Genomic DNA, 21,645 nt, shown 5'->3' on the forward strand with positions numbered 1-21,645 from the left:
TAACAATGAACTACATATGTAAAAACAAGACTACTAACTTAATGATTTCGAAACGAGACATATATGTAACGATTATCGTTGTATCGACATTTAAATGTATATATATATCATATTAAGATATATTAATATATCATAATATCATGATAATATAATAATTTAACATCTCATTAGATATAATAAACATTGGGTTAACAACATTTAACAAGATCGTTAACTTAAATGTTTCAAATCAACATTTACATGTAACGACTAACGATGACTTAACAACTCAGTTAAAATGTATATACATGTAGTGTTTTAATATGTATTCATACACTTTTGAAAGACTTCAAGACACTTATCAAAATACTTCTACTTAACAAAAATACTTACAATTACATCCTCGTTCAGTTTCATCAACAATTCTACTCGTATGCACCTGTATTCGTACTCGTACAATACACAGCTTTTAGATGTATGTACTATTGGTATATACACTCCAATTATCAGCTATTAGCAGCCCATGTGAGTCAGCTAACACATGTGGGAACCATCATTTGGCAACTAGCATGAAATATCTCATAAAATTACAAAAATATGAGTAATCATTCATGACTTATTTACATGTAAACAAAATTACACATCCTTTATATCTAATCCATATACCAACGACTAAAAACACCTACAAACACTTTCACTCTTCAATTTTATTCATTTAATTAATCTCTCTCAAGTTCTATCTTCAAGTTCTAAGTGTTCTTCATAAATTCTACAAGTTCTAGTTTCATAAAATCAAGAATACTTCCAAGTTTGCTAGCTTACTTCCAATCTTGTAGAGTGATCATTCAACCTCAAGAAATCTTTCTTATTTAAAGTAATATATCTTTCTAATACAAGGTAATACTCATATTCAAACTTTGATTCAATTTCTATAACTATAACAATCTTATTTCGAATGGAAATCTTACTTGAACTTGTTTTCGTGTCATGATTCTACTTCAAGAACTTTCAAGCCATCCAAGATCTTTTGAAGCTAGATCCATTTGTCTCTTTTCCAGTAGGTTTATCCACAAAACTTGAGGTAGTAATGATGTTCATAACATCATTCGATTCATATATATAAAGCTATCTTATTCGAAGGTTTAAACTTGAAATCACTAGAACATAGTTTAGTTAATTCTAAACTTGTTCGCAAACAAAAGTTAATCCTTCTAACTTGACTTTTAAAATCAACTAAACACATGTTCTATATCTATGTGATATGCTAACTTAATGATTTAAAACCTGGAAACACGAAAAACACCGTAAAACCGGACATACGCCGTCGTAGTAACACCGCGGGCTGTTTTGGGTTTGATAATTAAAAACTATGATAAACTTTGATTTAAAAGTTGTTCTTCTGGAAAAATGATTTTTCTTATGAACATGAAACTATATCCAAAAATCATGATTAAACTCAAAGTGGAAGTATGTTTTTCAAAATGGTCATCAAGACGTCGTTCTTTCGACGGAAATGACTACCTCTTACAAAAATAACTTGTAACTTATACTTCTGACTGTAAACTTATACCTTTTCTGTTTAGATTCATAAAATAGAGTTCAATATGAAACCATAGCAATTTGATTCACTCAAAACAGATTTAAAATGAAGAAGTTATGGGTAAAACAAGATTGGATATTTTTTGATTTTTGTAGCTACGGGAAATATTAACAATTCTATACAAATCATATCCTAGCTAACTTATATTGTATTATACATGTATTCTAATATATTATGTAATCTTGGGATACCATAGACACGTATGCAAATGTTTTGACATATCACATCGACCCATGTATATATATTATTTGGAACAACCATAGACACTCTATATGCAGTAATGTTGGAGTTAGCTATACAGGGTTGAGGTTGATTCCAAAAATATATATACTTTGAGTTGTGATCTAGCTTGAGACGTGTATACACTGGGTCGTGGATTGATTCAAGATAATATATATCGATTTATTTCTGTACATCTAACTGTGGACAACTAGTTGTAGGTTACTAACGAGGACAGCTGACTTAATAAACTTAAAACATCAAAATGTATTAAAAGTGTTGTAAATATATTTTGAACATACTTTGATATATATGTACATATTTGTTATAGGTTCGTGAATCGACCAGTGGCCAAGTCTTACTTCCCGACGAAGTAAAAATATGTGAAAGTGAGTTATAGTCCCACTTTTAAAATCTAATATCTTGGGATGAGAATACATGCAGTTTTTTAAATGTTTTACGAAATAGACACAAGTAAATGAAACTACATTATATGGGTGAATGATCGAAGCCGAATATGCCTCTTTTGCTTGGTAGCCTAAGAATTAGTAAACTGATCTACTAATTGACGCGAATCCTAAAGATAGATCTATTGGGCCTAACGAACCCGATCCAAAGTACCGGATGCTTTAGTACTTCGAATTCGTTTTTATCATGTCCGAAGGATTTCCCGAAATGATAGGGGATATTCTTATATGCATCTTGTTAATGTCGGTTACCAGGTGTTCACCATATGAATGAATTTTATCTCTATGTATGGGATGTATATTGGAATATGAAATCTTGTGGTCTATTATTATGATTTGATAATATATAGGATAAACCTATAACTCGCCAACATTTTTGTTGATGTTTTAAGCATGTTTATTCTCAGGTGATTATTAAGAGCTTCCGCTGTTGCATACTAAAATAAGAACAAGATTTGAAGTCCATGCTTGTATGATATTATGTAAAAACTGCATTCAAGAAACTTATTTTTGATGTAATATGTTCTTATTGTAAACCATTATGTAATGGTCGTGTGTAAACGGTATATTTTAGATTATCATTACTTGATAATCTACGTAATACTTTTTAAACCTTTATCGATAAAATAAAGGTTATGGTTGTTTTAAAAATGAATGCAGTCTTTGAAAAACGTCTCATATAGAGGTCAAAACCTCGCGACGAAATCAATTAATATGGAACGTTTATAATCAATATGAACGGGACATTTCATAAACAATCATGGTCGCAATAAAAAACTTATAACAGTGATCCAACAACTGTATAAAAAAACTTCTTAAAGATGAACAAACTTTCATAACGATTGTTCAAATCAACAGCCTTATAAGCTTCTGCAACAACATTCCTTGTTACCAACTGAAAACCCCTACTTTGATCAGTATCGATGTTGTAAATAACCTAATTCAACAAACAAACACCTTATAAACAATCCACCTTCATATATTATACTGTTTCATACATTAACCTTATTATTTTCTTCATACATTCACCTTATTATCAAATGTATAAAGTTAATATTTTATATTATTCATATAAAAAAGCTTATATCCTCAATTCCTCATATAACTAAAAGAAAATAAAATGCAAAAGGAAACAAAGTTTCAATTTTTACCAGTTGTATACGATGTTATGCGTTTATAGCAGTTATGGTGATTAATTTACCTTCTCTAGAAAAGGGTCACACATACCAATTTTTATGCAATCTTTTAAGAATCTGGAACTTTAGTTTTGTAAGTAATAGTTACCTCTGTGAATTTACATCGAACAAACTTAGTACTTAACATTGTAGAGAGAAAGCACCAATAATACCTGCAACAAACATCTGCAGAAATTAATCAACACAGTTAATTAGACAACCCTAATTTTTTATGTGAAGCAACAAACATCGACAACAATTAATAAGCCCATAAACCCAATTTTTGTTGTAATCGAACAAAAGTTACGGATTTCTACCTAATTCGTCTTCGAAATTTAACAATTACCAAGATAAACCCACCAAATCATAAACCCTAGGCCAAGATCATAACCACACAAACCTGGAATGAATAAATTTTTTGTAATCAGCGTTATAGGATCAACAACAGAAGCAAATTATCGCCTCAAACCTTATCAGTACCCCAAATCTTCAACCGATTTTAAGAAACCAGGGAAAAAAATGCGTCTTCGTAACGATTGCTGGCTCAAAATCTTTAACAACAGAGTAAAAAATAATAATTGTTAAAGTCAATTGCAACGAAGGGAAAAACTGTAAAGCGCTAGAATAGTTGGGCGAGGGGATGGTGGAAGTAGTTGGTGGCGTACACAGATAGAGGTGTGTAGAAGAAAAGATGTAAACCAAATATGTGTTATGTGAATATTTAATTTAATTTGTTTGACTATGAGAGCCAGGTTGGGCAGTCGCTGACGCCATCTAAAAACGACACTACCTTTAATACGTGAAACGGCAATCCAACCCTTGTGTTGATATATATAGGTATAATTCTCTATCTCGGGTCATAAAAAATAAACTTTTGCTTTCGTATGGACAATCATTTTACTAACTAGGTCCATTGCCCGTGCGTTGCACGAAGAGGGTACTTTTTGTTGTATCGGACGTGTGTTTGAGGACAAATCTGAAACTAATTGCAACAGTTAATGAATGAACGTGACACAAATCCAATATCAATTGTCATAGCCACTAAAGCAGGTTGAATAATAGATGGGAAACCTGGTTAAGTTGATACATTCTCTACTATGGGCAGATGCAGTGCATAGACCAAAACTTGCCCAGTAATATAAAGTTCCAGCTAAACCAAAACTTGTACGCTGATTAAGTTACAATTTGAACATAAACATGAAATTCCAGGACAACTACAAACGCCTAACTGTATGTTGGCATACAAAGGAGTAATCATAAACATGTAAGTTATTCCGGCGCAATGCGTGTGATGTAAGTGGTGAACCTGGGCTGTCGAGTTGTAACTTCACCAAATCAGTGATGTTCTCAATGGCAGTCTGATGAAGGAGGGTGGGGCGCTACCATTCCTGTTTACACGAAACAAACCTGTATTGTTAGTGGATAAGACCTGTAGGCAAACTTTCCAACCAAAAATAAAAATTACTATGTGTTGGCAAATTTGCTGAGTAGCCATCTGTAGAAATATCGGAGAAGTACAATCGTATAACAGGCAACAAAGCATTCATGGGGCGTAGGTTATTGGGGACTGCTCTAATACAGGTAGCTGTTGGCGAAAGTATTCCAGTGACTGCCTTTTTTTGTGTGGGTGTTTACAACGGTAGCAAAGTGATGTATGTAGTATTTAGGTAGTAGTCATAACATACCTCATGGAAGAGGAGTAAACGATTTTACAATCAATTTAGCTACATATGAGATGGTTGTTGGGACGGTTCCCTGCAAGGTGAATTTAAGGGACAACATAAAAGTTACTATAAATGCTTTACTATTAGTATGGGACTTTAGATTTCACCTACATGTAACGAAGATTGTTAATGTGATATATGTATATAATATTAGGATTTAGTGGTACGTAGAAGGTGTACTACGGACGGAAAAACGAAGCCTATCATTAATGCAGAATAAAATAAAGTAGGTTAATGTAATGAGCATGTGGAAAGTAAGAAGGAAGACGCAGTACCTTTATAAATTGTGATTTAAATTGAAGAAGGTTTCTTTGTAGACAATGTTTCGGGTGTGGGACTGCAGATTCTGATCACTGTCATCTATCATCACTATTTTAAGACCATCGGGGTCGGTAACCCTAGAAAGCGCGACATATAGTTGACCGTGGCTGAAGACGGGCTTAGGGAGGTATAGGCCTACCAATTTCAACGATTGGCCTTGACTCTTGTTTATTGTCATTGCATAACATGGCCTGACCGGGAATTGGATTCGTTGCATCACAAAAGGCCATTTGGTTTCTGTGGATGTCAGTACAATTCTAGGAATTATTACTGTTTTCCCAATATGCGACCCGGTGATTATTCTAGCATGAAGCACAAACTGTTGGAAGTCGGTTATAATAAGGCGCGTTCCGTTACACATCCCACCGCTCGGCCCCAGATTTCGTAGCAGCATAACTGGCTGTCCTATTTTTAATTTCAGTTTATGCGGAGGGACACCGGGAAAATTGAGCTTGTTCAAGAACTCAACTGGATATGCATAGTGTTGTTCAATGTTATCTGTGGAACCCTTGCAGATTTCATCGGAGCTTTTGAATGTCATGCTTACACCATTTAGTTTCCTGAACATGTGTTTGTTGATTGCGTTTGCATCGTCGTTACGGGGTGTTAAAATAGCGCGTTCACGCAAGTACTCTTCATCATCCTGGTGTAACGTGAAATCTGGGAAAATGGCATCCACAATTGACTCAATCTCTGTTTTTTTGGACTTAATAATGAACTTGGGAGGAATCCGTACCCATGTTGGTTCATCTTCCCCATCCTTGCATTGTGCGGGTACTTTACCTTCTCCTATTTTGAGGACCCACTCGTTGAATTCTTGTTTCCGGGTATCAAGTTGTCCTTCGGCGTTGTATTCGTTTACCCTCATAACACGCAAAAGTGTGTGCAATTGACAATGTTGCCAGAGGTCTGACCTGTTGATACACGCATGAACAACCTCTTATCTTTTTCCCTTTGGTATTACGGGAAGGATCTGTCTGAAGTCACCGCCTAATAACATAGGCATACCACCAAAAAGTTTTAATCTGTTATCGTCATCTTTAGCACCTAAAATGTCTTTTAAAGTTTTGTCTAATGCCTCAAAAGCAAACCTTTGTGTCATCGGGGCTTCGTCCCAGATAATTAATCTCACTTCTTGCATGAGTGCCGCCAAATGCGTGTTTTGTTTGATCCCGCACGTACTATTCTCCATTAGCTCAAGAGGAATCACGAATCGGCTATGGGCTGTCCGCCCTCCGGGTAAAAGGAGAGATGCTATACCTGTGGTTTTCACACCAGTAGTTCTGTTATGTGTCTACGAAATCTAAGTAACACTATGGGTGAAATTTGTATGCAAAGATATACTGACTAAAAAATAAAGGGAGTTAAGCTAACCTGATGATGCAACTGCAAGCACAATCATCCGTTCTGATCTTAATTTGGCCAGAATAGTGTTGTATACGAATGTCTTCCCGGTGCCTCCGGGCCCGTATAAGAAAAAGAAACCTCCTTTTTTTTCAGTGACAGCGTCGATGACCTTTTGATATATTGATAGTTGTTCTGGGTTGAGGGAATTGAAAAGCCTTGAGTGTAACGTATGCATCTCTTTAACATTATAGTTTAACTCTTCTCGAATTAAACGGTTGTCCATTTGGGTCAGCATCGATGGATCGGGTTGTGGGAGATCGGGAAAATCACCTAGGGACTTTCCATTTCTATTTAGTATCCCCTGTATTTCCACTAAACAGTAATTCTTTATCTGTGCTTCAGTTAGGATTAGGTCCGGGAAGTTAAATAATTTTCGTTTTTTACGGACGATGTCGTCGGACAAAGCTTCCCAATGTAACTCCCATAATTGTAGTGGTTTATTTACGTGGCAAAATAGTAACATTGTGACAAATAATTCCCGTAATTGTCCACCTGATGCCCAACTTTTTGCTTCTGAGATGGCGTGTGTCCATTCTCTGTCATCATTTATCAAACCGTATGCGAAGCATGCATCTTTAAACGTTGGGTGTAATATTCCGTTGACCGTGTGGAGTTCTTCAAAAGACCGGGGGCCTTTCACTATATTTAGTAACATACGTAGATAGTAACGTTCTCCTGACGCAGGGTGTGCATACACAATACGACCAATACAGCTCCTTAGTTTCCTGGGCGTCCACATTTTCGCATCTTGATTCCATACATAATGTATAGGGATTTTTGCGTAAGTAAGTGACTGGGCAACTGGATCCTCTTTGTTCAGCTCAAACCATTGTGTGAACATGGTTTCTTTAATACTTTGTCTTTGTAACAGAGCAGGTATGTGACACCCCGTACTAAATCATCATGTACGGACCATCAACAACAGGATCATTACAAGGTTAAGTACTATATGCGTTTTCAAAACAGAGTTTGCATTCATTAATAAAAGTGACGTCATAACATACGTCAATTGTTTTACAAATCAAAGGTATGCTTCACTAAGTAGAAGCATTAAATAAGTGTACGTGACCATAATGGTCGTTACATAACATAAGTTCATAAGTAAAAAGTTTGAATGCAACATAAGTAGTCATGCGATAACAACTCTAGGCAGCGGGTTCTACAGCACGACTAGTAAGATAGCGGAAGCGACTTCAAACACCTGAGAAAATACATGCTTAAAAAGGTCAACACAAAGGTTGGTGAGCTATAGTTTAAGTATAACAGTAATGTAAGTAGGCCACGAGATTTCAGTGCTACAACGAGCGATTCAAAAGTATGTAAAAGTATATGTTTAACCGTGGGCACCCGGTAACTAACTTAACGTTTAATGTACCCCCTTAAAGTGCACTTGGCAAGTGCGTATAACCTCGAAGTATTAAACACTCGTTAAATGCTAGCGCTACTAGCCCGAGTGGGGATGTCAAACCCTATGGATCCATATCTAAGATTCGCGTTCACGGTTCAAAAACCGATGATTAAACGTTACCGAGCTAAAGGGAATGTTTATGCCGTTATATAACCCACACATATATAAAGTTTAAGTACTCGTGCCTAGTATGTAAAACATAAAATCCGCATGTATTCTCAGTTCCCAAAATAAGTTAAAGTAAAAAGGGAATGCTATAACTCACAATGATTAGTAGTAATGGTAAGGTAGTAGTCGGAAAGTGGTGTGCAAGTAACGGTCCAAACGTCCTCAACCTAAGTCAAATAGCACTAAGTCAATAAGTCGTCTCAAAAGGTTTACAAGTACGTAATTAAGGTCATAAGGGTCATCATCAATCATCATTAAACAAAAGGTAACAAGTAAGACTCGTTTATGAAAGTCGTTTAAAACAAAGGCTGACTTCGGTCAGTCACCACGGCCTCTACCCTTACTGAATTAAGGTGAGACCAGTGGTCATGGCTCCGTCTATGAGTCCCTTAAGTGTGGTAAAATTTACAGAAGCAAACTCGTCTTGGTTTGACCGTGGCGACGGTCTAAGTGCGAGTAGGTCAGAAATTTCTGCACAACGTTAAAGGACATGGTAACGATCGGAGGGCCATAAATCCTAAACCGTAACTCGGATTAAGACGAGTCCTATATGAAAAGTTATCTACTCGAAAAGTTCTATCTAAAAATCAAGGTTAGAACAGCCCAGGTCTACTGGTCTGTTCCAGAAGCATCAGGTCAGTAGGTCTTGGACAGAACAGTGGGTTTTGGAGAGTTCCGGTTGTCTCGGTGCTTGATGTTCATCACGGTTCTCATCCTTGATGCGTATAGCTTCAAGTGTACAACTCGTTGATATGTTAACATCATTTTGACCAAGGTTTGTCCATCATAACTCAAGTGCAAGTGTTGTAAGTGTTTGATGAACCAAGGTTACATGTAAGTTTATGAACAAGTTCATGAACACTAAGAAAGATCACAACCAAGTGTTGGATCCATGATACTTGCACCAAAGTGTAAGCTCTTGTTGGTTTCATGTCCTTGTTCAAATGTGTAGTAAGCAACTAACAATAAGAAATAAATAAAAATGAATGATAAGCCTAAACCAACCATGAAGGTGGTATTCTAGTAACATACAACAAACAAGAACACAAGTAACAAAAATTAAAGATTATAAACTTTAAATCTTTGAAATAAATAAAGTAGAAAGCTAACTAAACAAGAAGATGATTCATAGTTGCTCTTACTTTTAAAGATTCAACCCAAGTTGATCTTTAAGTGAAGTAACTTCAAGTTACTTCAAGAACTACAAGTAAAGAGTTTATACAACTATGAATTTTAATTCTTTGAAACAAAATATGTAGAACATAACTAGAGAGATTATGTTCTTGATGTTCTTGTTAAATACAAGATATAAATGAAGAATCAAAACTAGAAAGTTTGATCTTGTAACTTGGTAAAGAAAGACAAGTAAGTAAGTAAATAATAACTAGTAATCAAGACAAGTAATTAATCTTTAACAAGAACAAGTAATAACAACAAAGATTGATGATGATTGAGAGGTGTTTGAAATCGGTTTTTACAAGGAGAGGAGAAGAGAAAAAGTTCATCATACTTACAAGTATATGAGAGAAAAAGAGAGTAAAGTTTGAGAGAAGTTTCAAGTATTTTGTGTGTGTGTAAATGAGAGAGTTTGTGAGCAAGTAGTAATGAAAATTTGGAAGCAAAAACACCCATAAAGGGCCTCAAAACTCACGGCCAAAATGGGGGTCAAGGGGAAGTCCATTGTCCACAAAATACTTGCTTGAAAAGCTTACAAAAGTTGGATATAAGGGTTAGTCTCATGGGGATTATAAGGCAACTAGATTCCTTAAGCAAGTAACTAGTTAGTTTATGTTTAAATGATACTTACAAGTATGCAAGAGTGGGCTTAATGTCCATTAAAAGAAGTAGGGTGGGCTTGTGAGTCTTATTCAAGAGTCCATTACACTAATTAAAGCCCAAGTTGCAAATAATCCAAATAAGTCCAACTTAAGCCCAAGTAATTAACTAACCATCTTAGTTAATTAAAATGATTAATAAAATTAATCATGAATGTAAATAATACCTTAAAATATTATTCGTGCAAGTTCCGGGTGTCACAAAGACGTTTCGGGCATTTAAAGTTCAAGTACGGGCAATTAAAGCAACATGTAAATGTAATAACATACATTCGTTTAATCAAGCGTATTAATAATAATAATTATTAATAAATAACGTTGGAAAAACCAGGGTCGTTACATTACCCACCTGTTAAAGAAAATTTCGTCCCGAAATTTAAGCTGAGGTAGATGGAGGAGTCGGGAAAAGGTGAGGATACTTTCGCATCATTTGATCCTCTCGCTCCCAAGTAAACTCAGGTCCTCGTTTGGCATTCCATCGTACTCGTACAATCGGAATCTTGTTGCGTTTCAAAGTTTTGATCTCACGATCCATAATCTCAACAGGTTCCTCCACAAAGTGGAGTTTGTCATCAATAGTAAGTTCTTCCAAAGGTATGATGAGTTCGGGTGCAGCAAGACACTTCTTCAAGTTTGACACATGGAAGGTAGGATGAACTGAGCTCAATTGTGCTGGTAGATCCAAACGGTAAGCAACTGGTCCAACACGTTCCAAGATCTCGAAAGGACCAATGTATCGTGGGTTCAACTTTCCACGTTTTCCAAAACGGATCACACCTTTCCAAGGTGCAACCTTCAACATTACACGATCACCAACATTAAATTCAAAGTCTTTCCGTTTAAGATCGGCATAGCTCTTTTGGCGATCACGGGCAGTCTTAAGTCTAGCTTGGATCTGAGCAATCTTCTCCGTGGTTTCGTGAACTACCTCGGGTCCGGTGATTTGCTTTTCGCCTACTTCGGCCCAACAAATAGGAGATCGGCACTTACGACCATACAATGCTTCAAAAGGTGCAGCATTAATGCTTGAGTGATAACTGTTGTTGTACGAGAATTCGGCGAGTGGCAAATGCCTTTCCCAGGCCTTTCCAAAATCAATGACACATGCACGCAGCATGTCCTCCAAGGTCTGAATCGTTCGTTCACTTTGCCCGTCAGTCTGAGGATGATAAGCAGTACTCATGTCAAGACGAGTTCCCATGGCTTCTTGCAAAGAACGCCAAAATCTGGAAGCAAAACGGGGATCGCGATCGGAGATGATTGATAAAGGTACACCATGACGAGATACAACCTCTTTGATGTACAGCTGAGCAAGTCTTTCCATTGTATCAGTTTCCTTCATCGCTAGGAAGTGTGCAGATTTGGTGAGGCGGTCAAAAATAACCCAAATAGTATCGCATCCGCCCACCGTCTTCGGCAGCTTAGTAATGAAATCCATTGTGATCCTTTCCCACTTCCATTGTGGGATTTCCGGCTGTTGAAGTAACCCAGAAGGTCTCTGATGCTCGGCTTTAACCTTCGAGCAAGTCAAACACTTACCAACATAAGTCGCAACGTCCTTCTTAAGATTCGGCCACCAATACTGTTCTTTAAGGTCGTGGTACATCTTACCTGCACCGGGGTGAATCGAATATCTCGATTTGTGTACTTCATCAAGTATCAGGCTTCGTAGATCTCCATAGTAAGGTACCCAAATTCTTCCGGCATAACATCGGAGTCCAGACTCTCTAACCTCGAATCGAGAGACAAGTATGTTCAAATGCTCGTGAGATATGTTCTCCTCCTTGAGAGCCTCAACTTGGGCTACTCTGATCTGGTTGTTGAGGTTCGAATGGATGGTGATGTTCAGAGCCCTAACACGGAGAGGTGCCGTCCTCTCCTTTCGGCTTAAAGCGTCAGCTACAACATTGGCCTTGCCAGGGTGATAACGGAGTTCACAATCGTAGTCGTTGAGCGTCTCGATCCATCGACGCTGTCTCATATTCAATTGCTTCTGATCGAAGATGTGCTGGAGACTCTTGTGATCAGTGAAGATAGTGCTCTTAGTTCCATACAAATAATGTCTCCACAATTTGAGTGCAAAGACAACGGCTCCAAGTTCAAGATCATGTGTAGTGTAGTTCCGCTCGTGAATCTTCAATTGGCGGGAGGCATAGGCAATAACCTTTGATCGTTGCATCAGTACACAACCAAAACCACTCTTCGATGCATCGCAATAAACAACAAAGTCGTCACTGCCTTCAGGAAGTGATAGGATAGGTGCGGAGGTTAACTTCTTCTTCAAAGTTTGGAATACTGATTCGTGTGTGGGCTCCCAAATGAACTTCTTGCCCTTGTGAGTCAGTGCGGTCAAAGGACGCGCAATCAGAGAAAATCCTTCGATAAACCTTCGATAATAACCGGCGAGACCTAGAAATTGGCGAATATGCGTTGGAGTAGTGGGGGTCTCCCACTTGCTGATGGCTTCAATCTTGGCGGGATCAACTTTGATACCCTGGTCGCTCACAACATGACCCAAAAACTGTACTTCCTTCAACCAAAATTCACACTTGGAAAATTTGGCGTAAAGTTGCTCTTGTCTTAAGAGTTCAAGCACTAATCGGAGGTGTTGCTCATGTTCTTCTTCACTCTTAGAGTAGATGAGGATATCATCTATGAAGACGATAACAAACTTATCCAAGTAAGGCTTGCAGACACGATTCATGAGATCCATGAACACGGCAGGTGCATTTGTCAAACCGAATGGCATCACGAGGAACTCATAATGACCATAACGGGTCCTGAATGCAGTTTTCATCACGTCACTTTCCTTCACCCTCAGCTGGTGATATCCGGATCGCAAATCGATCTTTGAATAAACGCTCGATCCTTGTAGTTGATCAAAAAGATCATCAATTCGTGGAAGAGGATATCGATTCTTGATAGTCAATTTGTTGAGTTCACGGTAGTCGATACACATACGGAAGGATCCATCCTTCTTCTTTACAAACAACACAGGTGCGCCCCAAGGCGAAAAGCTTGGTTGGATAAACCCTCGATCTAATAGCTCTTGTAGTTGACTCTGTAATTCTTGCATCTCGGAAGGTGCGAGTCTATAAGGTGCGCGAGCTACAGGTGCAGCTCCTGGCACTAAGTCAATCTGAAACTCTACTGCCCTCGGTGGCGGTAATCCAGGCAGTTCTTCGGGAAAGACATCGGAAAACTCGTTCACAATACGCACATCGTTCACGTTCTTCACCTCAGTTTCTACTGCTTTCACATGTGCTAGGATAGCAAAGCGTCCCTTCTTCATAATCTTTTGCGCTTTCACGCAACTAATGAGGTTCAACTTCGAGGTACATCTCTCTCCATAGATAACCAGTGGTTCGCCATCTCCTTGAGGTATGCGAAGTGCTTTATCTCCACAGATAACATCGGCCTTTATCTTGCTCAACCAATCCATACCGACGATTGCGTCAAAACTTCCCAGTTTGATAGGTATCAAATCAATTTCGAAATCTGCACCAGCTATGTTGATAATAGCTCCACGACTAATATGGTCAACCTTTTCAAGTTTTCCATTGGCTACCTCGACAAGCATACTTTCCTTTAAGGGAACTAACGACCAATCTAACTTATCACAAAAATGTTTACACACATAGCTCCTATCGGCACCCGTATCAAATAGGACAGAAGCTAAAAGATTGTTGATCTTGAATATACCTGTCACCAAGTCGGGGTTGTCGCGAGCGTCCCTTGCATTAACATTGAAGGCTCTAGCACGTGGTGGTCCGCCATCCTTACGCTTGTTAGGACACTCGTTTCTGAAATGGCCCGTCTTCCCACATTCATAACACTTCTTAGGCCCATTGTTGTTGTGGTTTGGCTTCACATTCAAAGTGGTAACCTTGCAATCCTTGCCAACATGTCCAGATCGTTGGCACTTCTCACAGATAACATTGCAATACCCAGTGTGGTGCTTGTAGCACCTATTGCATTGTGGTAAGGTTCCTTTGTAGTTCAGATTGGTGCGGTTGTTGTTGTTGGGGTTGGTGTTGTTGTTGTGCATGTTGTTGTTTTGCCTGAACCCTTCATGTCGTTTTGCCGGGTTTTGATCATAGTTCCTACCCCTGTTGTTGTTGTGGTTGTTGTCCCATTTCCTCTTTTCACCACTAACAGTTTCAAACTTAGCCTTCTCCGGCTCGTCCAGGATGATTTGATTCAAGAGAGTATGCGCCATGCGCATTGCTTCGGGAACGCTTGGTGGCTTGGATGAGGTAACATTTCCTTTGATGGACTTAGGAAGTCCCGAGAAGTATTTCTCCAAACGCTTAAATTCGGGGGTGACCATGGTTGGACACATAAGAGCCAATTCCAAAAACCTACGGTTGTAGCTGTTAAGGTCGTTCCCTACGGTTTTCAATTGCATAAATTCGATTTCCATCTTTTGAATCTCGGTTCTCGGACAGTATTCCTCGATCATAGCACATTTAAATTCTTCCCAAGGCGTAGCATACGCCTCATCAATTCCTTGCGCTTGGGCCATGGTATTCCACCATGTAAGCGCGCCATCGGAAAGTGTGCAAGATGCAAATTTCGTTTTGTTAGCCTCAGAACAATTGCTAACCCTGAATACCGATTCCAACTTTTCGAACCATCTGGTGAGACCGACGGGTCCCTCAGTGCCACTGAAGTAGTGTGGCTTGCAGTTTTGGAATTCCTTGTAAGTACACCCATCTCGGACGACAGGTGGATTGACAGGCGGTGGTGGTGGAACTTGGGGTTGTCTTTCAGCTAGTGCAGCAGCGACTCGCTCGTTAATCATTTCCTCAATTTGTGCCGCGGTGGGGATAGATCTCCCGTTGGCCATGATGTTCTATACAAACATTTTGACTCAAGTCAAAATCCATTATGCAAGTAATAATAATATAGTATATAACAACCAACATGAAAACAGCACAACACATGTTGATTAAGTAATGCAAGCATATATAAGTACCACAAAACCATGATATGATAACGTAAATAGAACACTTGCGCACAAAGTAACAACACAAATTCCATTCATTAATGATAATAAGTTCATACATCACAATAAGTTCGTACATTACATAAGTGAAATATGAAATTACAAAAGAGATTACAATACAGAATCTAGTACAAAGTCCTACGGCGATGGTGGGTACAAGATGTCCAAAACATGAGCCAACTGCTCCTCGAGCTCAGTAACTCGAGTCTGGAGAATCTCAATCTCCCGCCTCATTTCCTCATTAGAGGAGGATGGTGGGGCAGGTGGTGCTGGCGGTGCAGGTGGAGCCGGTGGTGCTGAAGTGGATGGTCCGGCTCTGGGTGGAGACGGTAATATCAGTGGGTCGGCGGGGTACGGCACTAGCCGTTTACGAGCAGTGATCCTGCGACGCCGACCATAAGCGTCAGTGACAGTACGACCAGGAATTATGCCAGCGAAGCGATACCGCTTCTTCGGCGGGGTAGAAGGTGCCTGAATCGGTCGGTCAGCGGGATCCTCCTCATCACTGGAGTCGTCAGATGAGGTGTCGTCTGAAGAAGCATCGGTGGAAGAACCGTCGTCTGAATCATGCGGTGGTGGCGCGGGTGGCTCAACGTATCCGAAAGCGGCCAACATCTGTCGGTGTCGGCCTGGCGTAATCACGGCTAAGCGGCCGTCGGCAGTGCGTCGGCAAGGTGTGCGCCAGTGATTACGGAAGGGACCTTCCCCGAACTCCGCGGGGATTTCCATGCCACCAATGCGAGCCAGTTGCCTCAGGGGTCTGGAAGAAGACGTCGGGATAGGCACACTAGAGCTAGCTCCAGAACTAGAGGCGCCGGGGTCGCCAGTGGGTGTCGGGGCCGGAATGTCGGCAGCATCAGCAGCAGCAACAGGTGCAGCAGTGGGTGGAACAACGGGGCCTGAGCCGCTCGGGATGTCAGTAGGTGGAACGTCCGACATCTGAACAAGGAAAAATAAATTTTCCATGTCAGTATGTCATAAAGCAAGCAAATAATAGGCCAACAGTTTAATTCATGTATAACAATAAGTAGCATGGCAATATCAGTAATCGTACGAAACTAGCATGCAATCGAAAGCAAGTAATAGCATGCAGTAGTGAAATCACGTAGTAGCATACGGCATATAGCAGTAACAGTAAGCAGCAGCATGCAGTAAGTTCAGCGGAAACAAGTAAACTAACAAGTTGTAGATTAGCCCTATTAGTGAATCCTACTCGGGTCGGTCTTAGACTCACTAATGCATCCTAATTCCCTACAACCAATGCTCTGATACCAAATGTGACACCCCGTACTAAATCATCATGTACGGACCATCAACAACAGGATCATTACAAGGTTAAGTACTATATGCGTTTTCAAAACAGAGTTTGCATTCATTAATAAAAGTGACGTCATAACATACGTCAATTGTTTTACAAATCAAAGGTATGCTTCACTAAGTAGAAGCATTAAATAAGTGTACGTGACCATAATGGTCGTTACATAACATAAGTTCATAAGTAAAAAGTTTGAATGCAACATAAGTAGTCATGCGATAACAACTCTAGGCAGCGGGTTCTACAGCACGACTAGTAAGATAGCGGAAGCGACTTCAAACACCTGAGAAAATACATGCTTAAAAAGGTCAACACAAAGGTTGGTGAGCTATAGTTTAAGTATAACAGTAATGTAAGTAGGCCACGAGATTTCAGTGCTACAACGAGCGATTCAAAAGTATGTAAAAGTATATGTTTAACCGTGGGCACCCGGTAACTAACTTAACGTTTAATGTACCCCCTTAAAGTGCACTTGGCAAGTGCGTATAACCTCGAAGTATTAAACACTCGTTAAATGCTAGCGCTACTAGCCCGAGTGGGGATGTCAAACCCTATGGATCCATATCTAAGATTCGCGTTCACGGTTCAAAAACCGATGATTAAACGTTACCGAGCTAAAGGGAATGTTTATGCCGTTATATAACCCACACATATATAAAGTTTAAGTACTCGTGCCTAGTATGTAAAACATAAAATCCGCATGTATTCTCAGTTCCCAAAATAAGTTAAAGTAAAAAGGGAATGCTATAACTCACAATGATTAGTAGTAATGGTAAGGTAGTAGTCGGAAAGTGGTGTGCAAGTAACGGTCCAAACGTCCTCAACCTAAGTCAAATAGCACTAAGTCAATAAGTCGTCTCAAAAGGTTTACAAGTACGTAATTAAGGTCATAAGGGTCATCATCAATCATCATTAAACAAAAGGTAACAAGTAAGACTCGTTTATGAAAGTCGTTTAAAACAAAGGCTGACTTCGGTCAGTCACCACGGCCTCTACCCTTACTGAATTAAGGTGAGACCAGTGGTCATGGCTCCGTCTATGAGTCCTTTAAGTGTGGTAAAATTTACAGAAGCAAACTCGTCTTGGTTTGACCGTGGCGACGGTCTAAGTGCGAGTAGGTCAGAAATTTCTGCACAACGTTAAAGGACATGGTAACGATCGGAGGGCCATAAATCCTAAACCGTAACTCGGATTAAGACGAGTCCTATATGAAAAGTTATCTACTCGAAAAGTTATATCTAAAAATCAAGGTTAGAACAGCCCAGGTATACTGGTCTGTTCCAGAAGCATCAGGTCAGTAGGTCTTGGACAGAACAGTGGGTTTTGGAGAGTTCCGGTTGTCTCGGTGCTTGATGTTCATCACGGTTCTCATCCTTGATGCGTATAGCTTCAAGTGTACAACTCGTTGATATGTTAACATCATTTTGACCAAGGTTTGTCCATCATAACTCAAGTGCAAGTGTTGTAAGTGTTTGATGAACCAAGGTTACATGTAAGTTTATGAACAAGTTCATGAACACTAAGAAAGATCACAACCAAGTGTTGGATCCATGATACTTGCACCAAAGTGTAAGCTCTTGTTGGTTTCATGTCCTTGTTCAAATGTGTAGTAAGCAACTAACAATAAGAAATAAATAAAAATGAATGATAAGCCTAAACCAACCATGAAGGTGGTATTCTAGTAACATACAACAAACAAGAACACAAGTAACAAAAATTAAAGATTATAAACTTTAAATCTTTGAAATAAATAAAGTAGAAAGCTAACTAAACAAGAAGATGATTCATAGTTGCTCTTACTTTTAAAGATTCAACCCAAGTTGATCTTTAAGTGAAGTAACTTCAAGTTACTTCAAGAACTACAAGTAAAGAGTTTATACAACTATGAATTTTAATTCTTTGAAACAAAATATGTAGAACATAACTAGAGAGATTATGTTCTTGATGTTCTTGTTAAATACAAGATATAAATGAAGAATCAAAACTAGAAAGTTTGATCTTGTAACTTGGTAAAGAAAGACAAGTAAGTAAGTAAATAATAACTAGTAATCAAGACAAGTAATTAATCTTTAACAAGAACAAGTAATAACAACAAAGATTGATGATGATTGAGAGGTGTTTGAAATCGGTTTTTACAAGGAGAGGAGAAGAGAAAAAGTTCATCATACTTACAAGTATATGAGAGAAAAAGAGAGTAAAGTTTGAGAGAAGTTTCAAGTATTTTGTGTGTGTGTAAATGAGAGAGTTTGTGAGCAAGTAGTAATGAAAATTTGGAAGCAAAAACACCCATAAAGGGCCTCAAAACTCACGGCCAAAATGGGGGTCAAGGGGAAGTCCATTGTCCACAAAATACTTGCTTGAAAAGCTTACAAAAGTTGGATATAAGGGTTAGTCTCATGGGGATTATAAGGCAACTAGATTCCTTAAGCAAGTAACTAGTTAGTTTATGTTTAAATGATACTTACAAGTATGCAAGAGTGGGCTTAATGTCCATTAAAAGAAGTAGGGTGGGCTTGTGAGTCTTATTCAATAGTCCATTACACTAATTAAAGCCCAAGTTGCAAATAATCCAAATAAGTCCAACTTAAGCCCAAGTAATTAACTAACCATCTTAGTTAATTAAAATGATTAATAAAATTAATCATGAATGTAAATAATACCTTAAAATATTATTCGTGCAAGTTCCGGGTGTCACAAAGACGTTTCGGGCATTTAAAGTTCAAGTACGGGCAATTAAAGCAACATGTAAATGTAATAACATACATTCGTTTAATCAAGCGTATTAATAATAATAATTATTAATAAATAACGTTGGAAAAACCAGGGTCGTTACAAGGTAGTTTCTGTGAATCATGAAGTGTCACCGATTGTTGATTTGGAAGATGGTATGACAATTTAATCACGGATGGTTTGGAATAATGGATGTCAAAGGAGAACAATCTCCAGACCGCTTCGCAGGGAGATAAATAACGACAATCTAAATAATTTTTTATCTCGTCAACGTCAATCACTTTTTCGCCACAGAATTCACCACCTGGAATAACATTTTCTTGAATGACTATTGTGGCTCGGTCGGGGCCCTTGTTTAGATACTTGAATAAATATTTTATTGCCCGAGATCGATTACACCACTCCACATTTATATGGGCGTTGTATTTTAGGAGTAGGTACCTGTTGTAGGGAACCACGAAACCATTATCAAGTGGGGTGTTGTTCTTAATGAACTTAACGCCATTGTTGCGACGCCTGTAGTTAGCGTATCCGTCTTCGTCAATTGTTGTTTCGGTGTAATACGGTTTAGGGAAATGTTTAGTACACTGCCTATCGATAATGCAAGGAGCGTCCATGTGTTTCCCACCGCAAGGCCCGTGTAGCATGTATTCGGTGACAACTTTAAACCCATCTGGATCGAGTGTTTCACAGGGGATCTCAGCTGATATTAGGTCGTCAATCTCAGACGGTGTCTTGCACTTGTCACGGGGGATCAACCAGATTAGCATGTGTACGTGGGGTAACCCGCATTTTTGGAACTCGATAATGTAGAGACCTGCATGAATAGAAGTTTATTTAAACATTGATAACAGGGTCGATAACTATAATACACGCTAATGTTGCTGGTGACACAGAACGCGAAAACCAAAGTATATCTAGGACTACACTTGTTGGTTTTGTGGCTTGAGACTTTGTGTTCAATATGTGTTTCTCAGATGTGAGTGTTTGATAATAAAATTGTAAGAAAGGAAAAAATGTGGGCTTGAAAGTACCTGCTTGACATGTACCAAAGATTTCTGCCTTCATAATGTCTGTAATGAGCCCATCTAGTTTCTGTTTAAATAAGCGAGCAACGATATCCGGCCGGTCAGGTGCCTTTTGGCCGTTAACATAGCACAGCATGCTCTCGATTTTCGGCCATCGAGGGTTCGAGGTGAAAGTGATAAACAAATCCGGATTATCATACTCCCTACATAAAGCCATTGCATCTTGGTAGTTTTGTACCATGTACCGTGGGCTCCCTGTATGTGAAGACGGGAGGATTATTCGTTTTTCGATTGAAGTAGCTGACGTATCGCCTCTTGTTACCGCGTCACACACATTATTGTATAGGTCAGTGCGGAGCTCATTTTGATGGTGTCTGAGCCACTTTAGACGTTGTTCTTCTACCGCCGTATAAGCGTCGACCAAGTATTGTTGGAATAATCGGCCACCTCTAAGTATGGTCGTCGCTTCGTTTTCGCGTTGCTGAATTCTATAGCAATAATACTCCCGCATGGTAACGTGGCCTCGTGTGGTCTGTCGTCGGCCACTGTTACTATGATACGGTATTTCCTCATGATAACCAGTTTCCCCGTATGGAAATAACAACGGGTATTGAAGCGCCATATATAACTGATGCAGTTCGGATATTCTATGTGGTGTGGAGTTTTTTTTGTTAACTATAATATCACGTGTGGAATTACTGTGGCCAAAGTCACTGGTAATCAATGCAGCCACCTCAGCAACGTGGGGAGTATTGTATTGTCGAGAGGTGGTGACCTTTGCAATCAAACGGAGGGCGCAGTCTGACATCATATTGTGAGCTGACCAATCCCGAGCCATGCGGAAGGCTTTTGCAACAGCACTTGATTCATCAAGCATGGCAATCAGACGCCTGGTTAGTGTTTCGTCTATCGAGGTTTTTGAGTCGGTAGCCATAAAGGCCGACATGCAATTTCTAGCCTCATTCTCTGTGTCGTAAAAGTATAGTTGTGCGTATCTTGGTCGCCCACCCTCTTCCGGGAGTAGTGAACCAATTTGATGGTATGTTTGGCCACTAATTCTAAAAGTGTATGGGCCGCGCCCTCGGTTGATAGAGTGGTCTATCTTCGCACCAAAAGACGTGAAAGAAAACATACTATTATAAACTCGTATTTGTTCTCTGAATTTGGCACCCTGAGGTTCATTGTAGTCGAGTAATGTTTTCAAAAGTATAGGAGGCTCCTTCAATTTTGGGAGTAATACTTTACCATTTTGGCAGCACAT

General features: G+C 39.1%; 2 protein-coding genes and 1 long non-coding RNA gene across 3 annotated transcripts; all 3 read right to left on the reverse strand.

Moving 5' to 3' along the window:
* Window positions 1–2,987: 2,987 nt before the first annotated feature.
* LOC139896925 (uncharacterized) lies at window positions 2,988–4,271 on the reverse strand. The gene is made up of 3 exons (XR_011776376.1): window positions 3,841–4,271; window positions 3,550–3,626; window positions 2,988–3,202 (listed from the first exon to the last, which is right to left on the reverse strand). It is a non-coding gene; the product is annotated as an uncharacterized lncRNA (long non-coding RNA).
* A 1,170-nt stretch (window positions 4,272–5,441) lies between these two features.
* LOC139900520 (uncharacterized) lies at window positions 5,442–6,353 on the reverse strand. Its single transcript, XM_071883287.1, has one exon. The coding sequence runs from the start codon at window positions 6,351–6,353 to the stop codon at window positions 5,442–5,444; it is 912 nt and encodes a 303-aa protein (XP_071739388.1).
* A 72-nt stretch (window positions 6,354–6,425) lies between these two features.
* LOC139900521 (uncharacterized) lies at window positions 6,426–21,645 on the reverse strand. Its single transcript, XM_071883288.1, has 4 exons — window positions 20,391–21,645; window positions 19,798–20,173; window positions 6,860–7,785; window positions 6,426–6,745 (listed from the first exon to the last, which is right to left on the reverse strand). Exons 1-4 carry the CDS (start codon window positions 21,643–21,645, stop codon window positions 6,426–6,428), a joined length of 2,877 nt encoding a protein of 958 aa, XP_071739389.1.

This window comes from Rutidosis leptorrhynchoides, chromosome 3 (genome assembly GCF_046630445.1).
Source record: "Rutidosis leptorrhynchoides isolate AG116_Rl617_1_P2 chromosome 3, CSIRO_AGI_Rlap_v1, whole genome shotgun sequence".
Lineage (NCBI taxonomy): Eukaryota > Viridiplantae > Streptophyta > Magnoliopsida > Asterales > Asteraceae > Rutidosis > Rutidosis leptorrhynchoides.

Excerpts from the sequence above, each read along its gene's own strand:
- LOC139900521 (XM_071883288.1), bottom strand. The coding sequence starts at position 21,645 with ATGTGCTGCCAAAATGGTAAAGTATTACTCCCAAAATTGAAGGAGCCT. Across the intron at positions 7,786-19,797 it reads TTCGTGGTTCCCTACAACAG|TACGGGGTGTCACATACCTG; the intron begins GTACCTACTCCT and ends ATGATGATTTAG. Across the intron at positions 6,746-6,859 it reads GCTTGCAGTTGCATCATCAG|GTATAGCATCTCTCCTTTTA; the intron begins GTTAGCTTAACT and ends TGAAAACCACAG.
- LOC139900520 (XM_071883287.1), bottom strand. The coding sequence starts at position 6,353 with ATGAGGGTAAACGAATACAACGCCGAAGGACAACTTGATACCCGGAAA.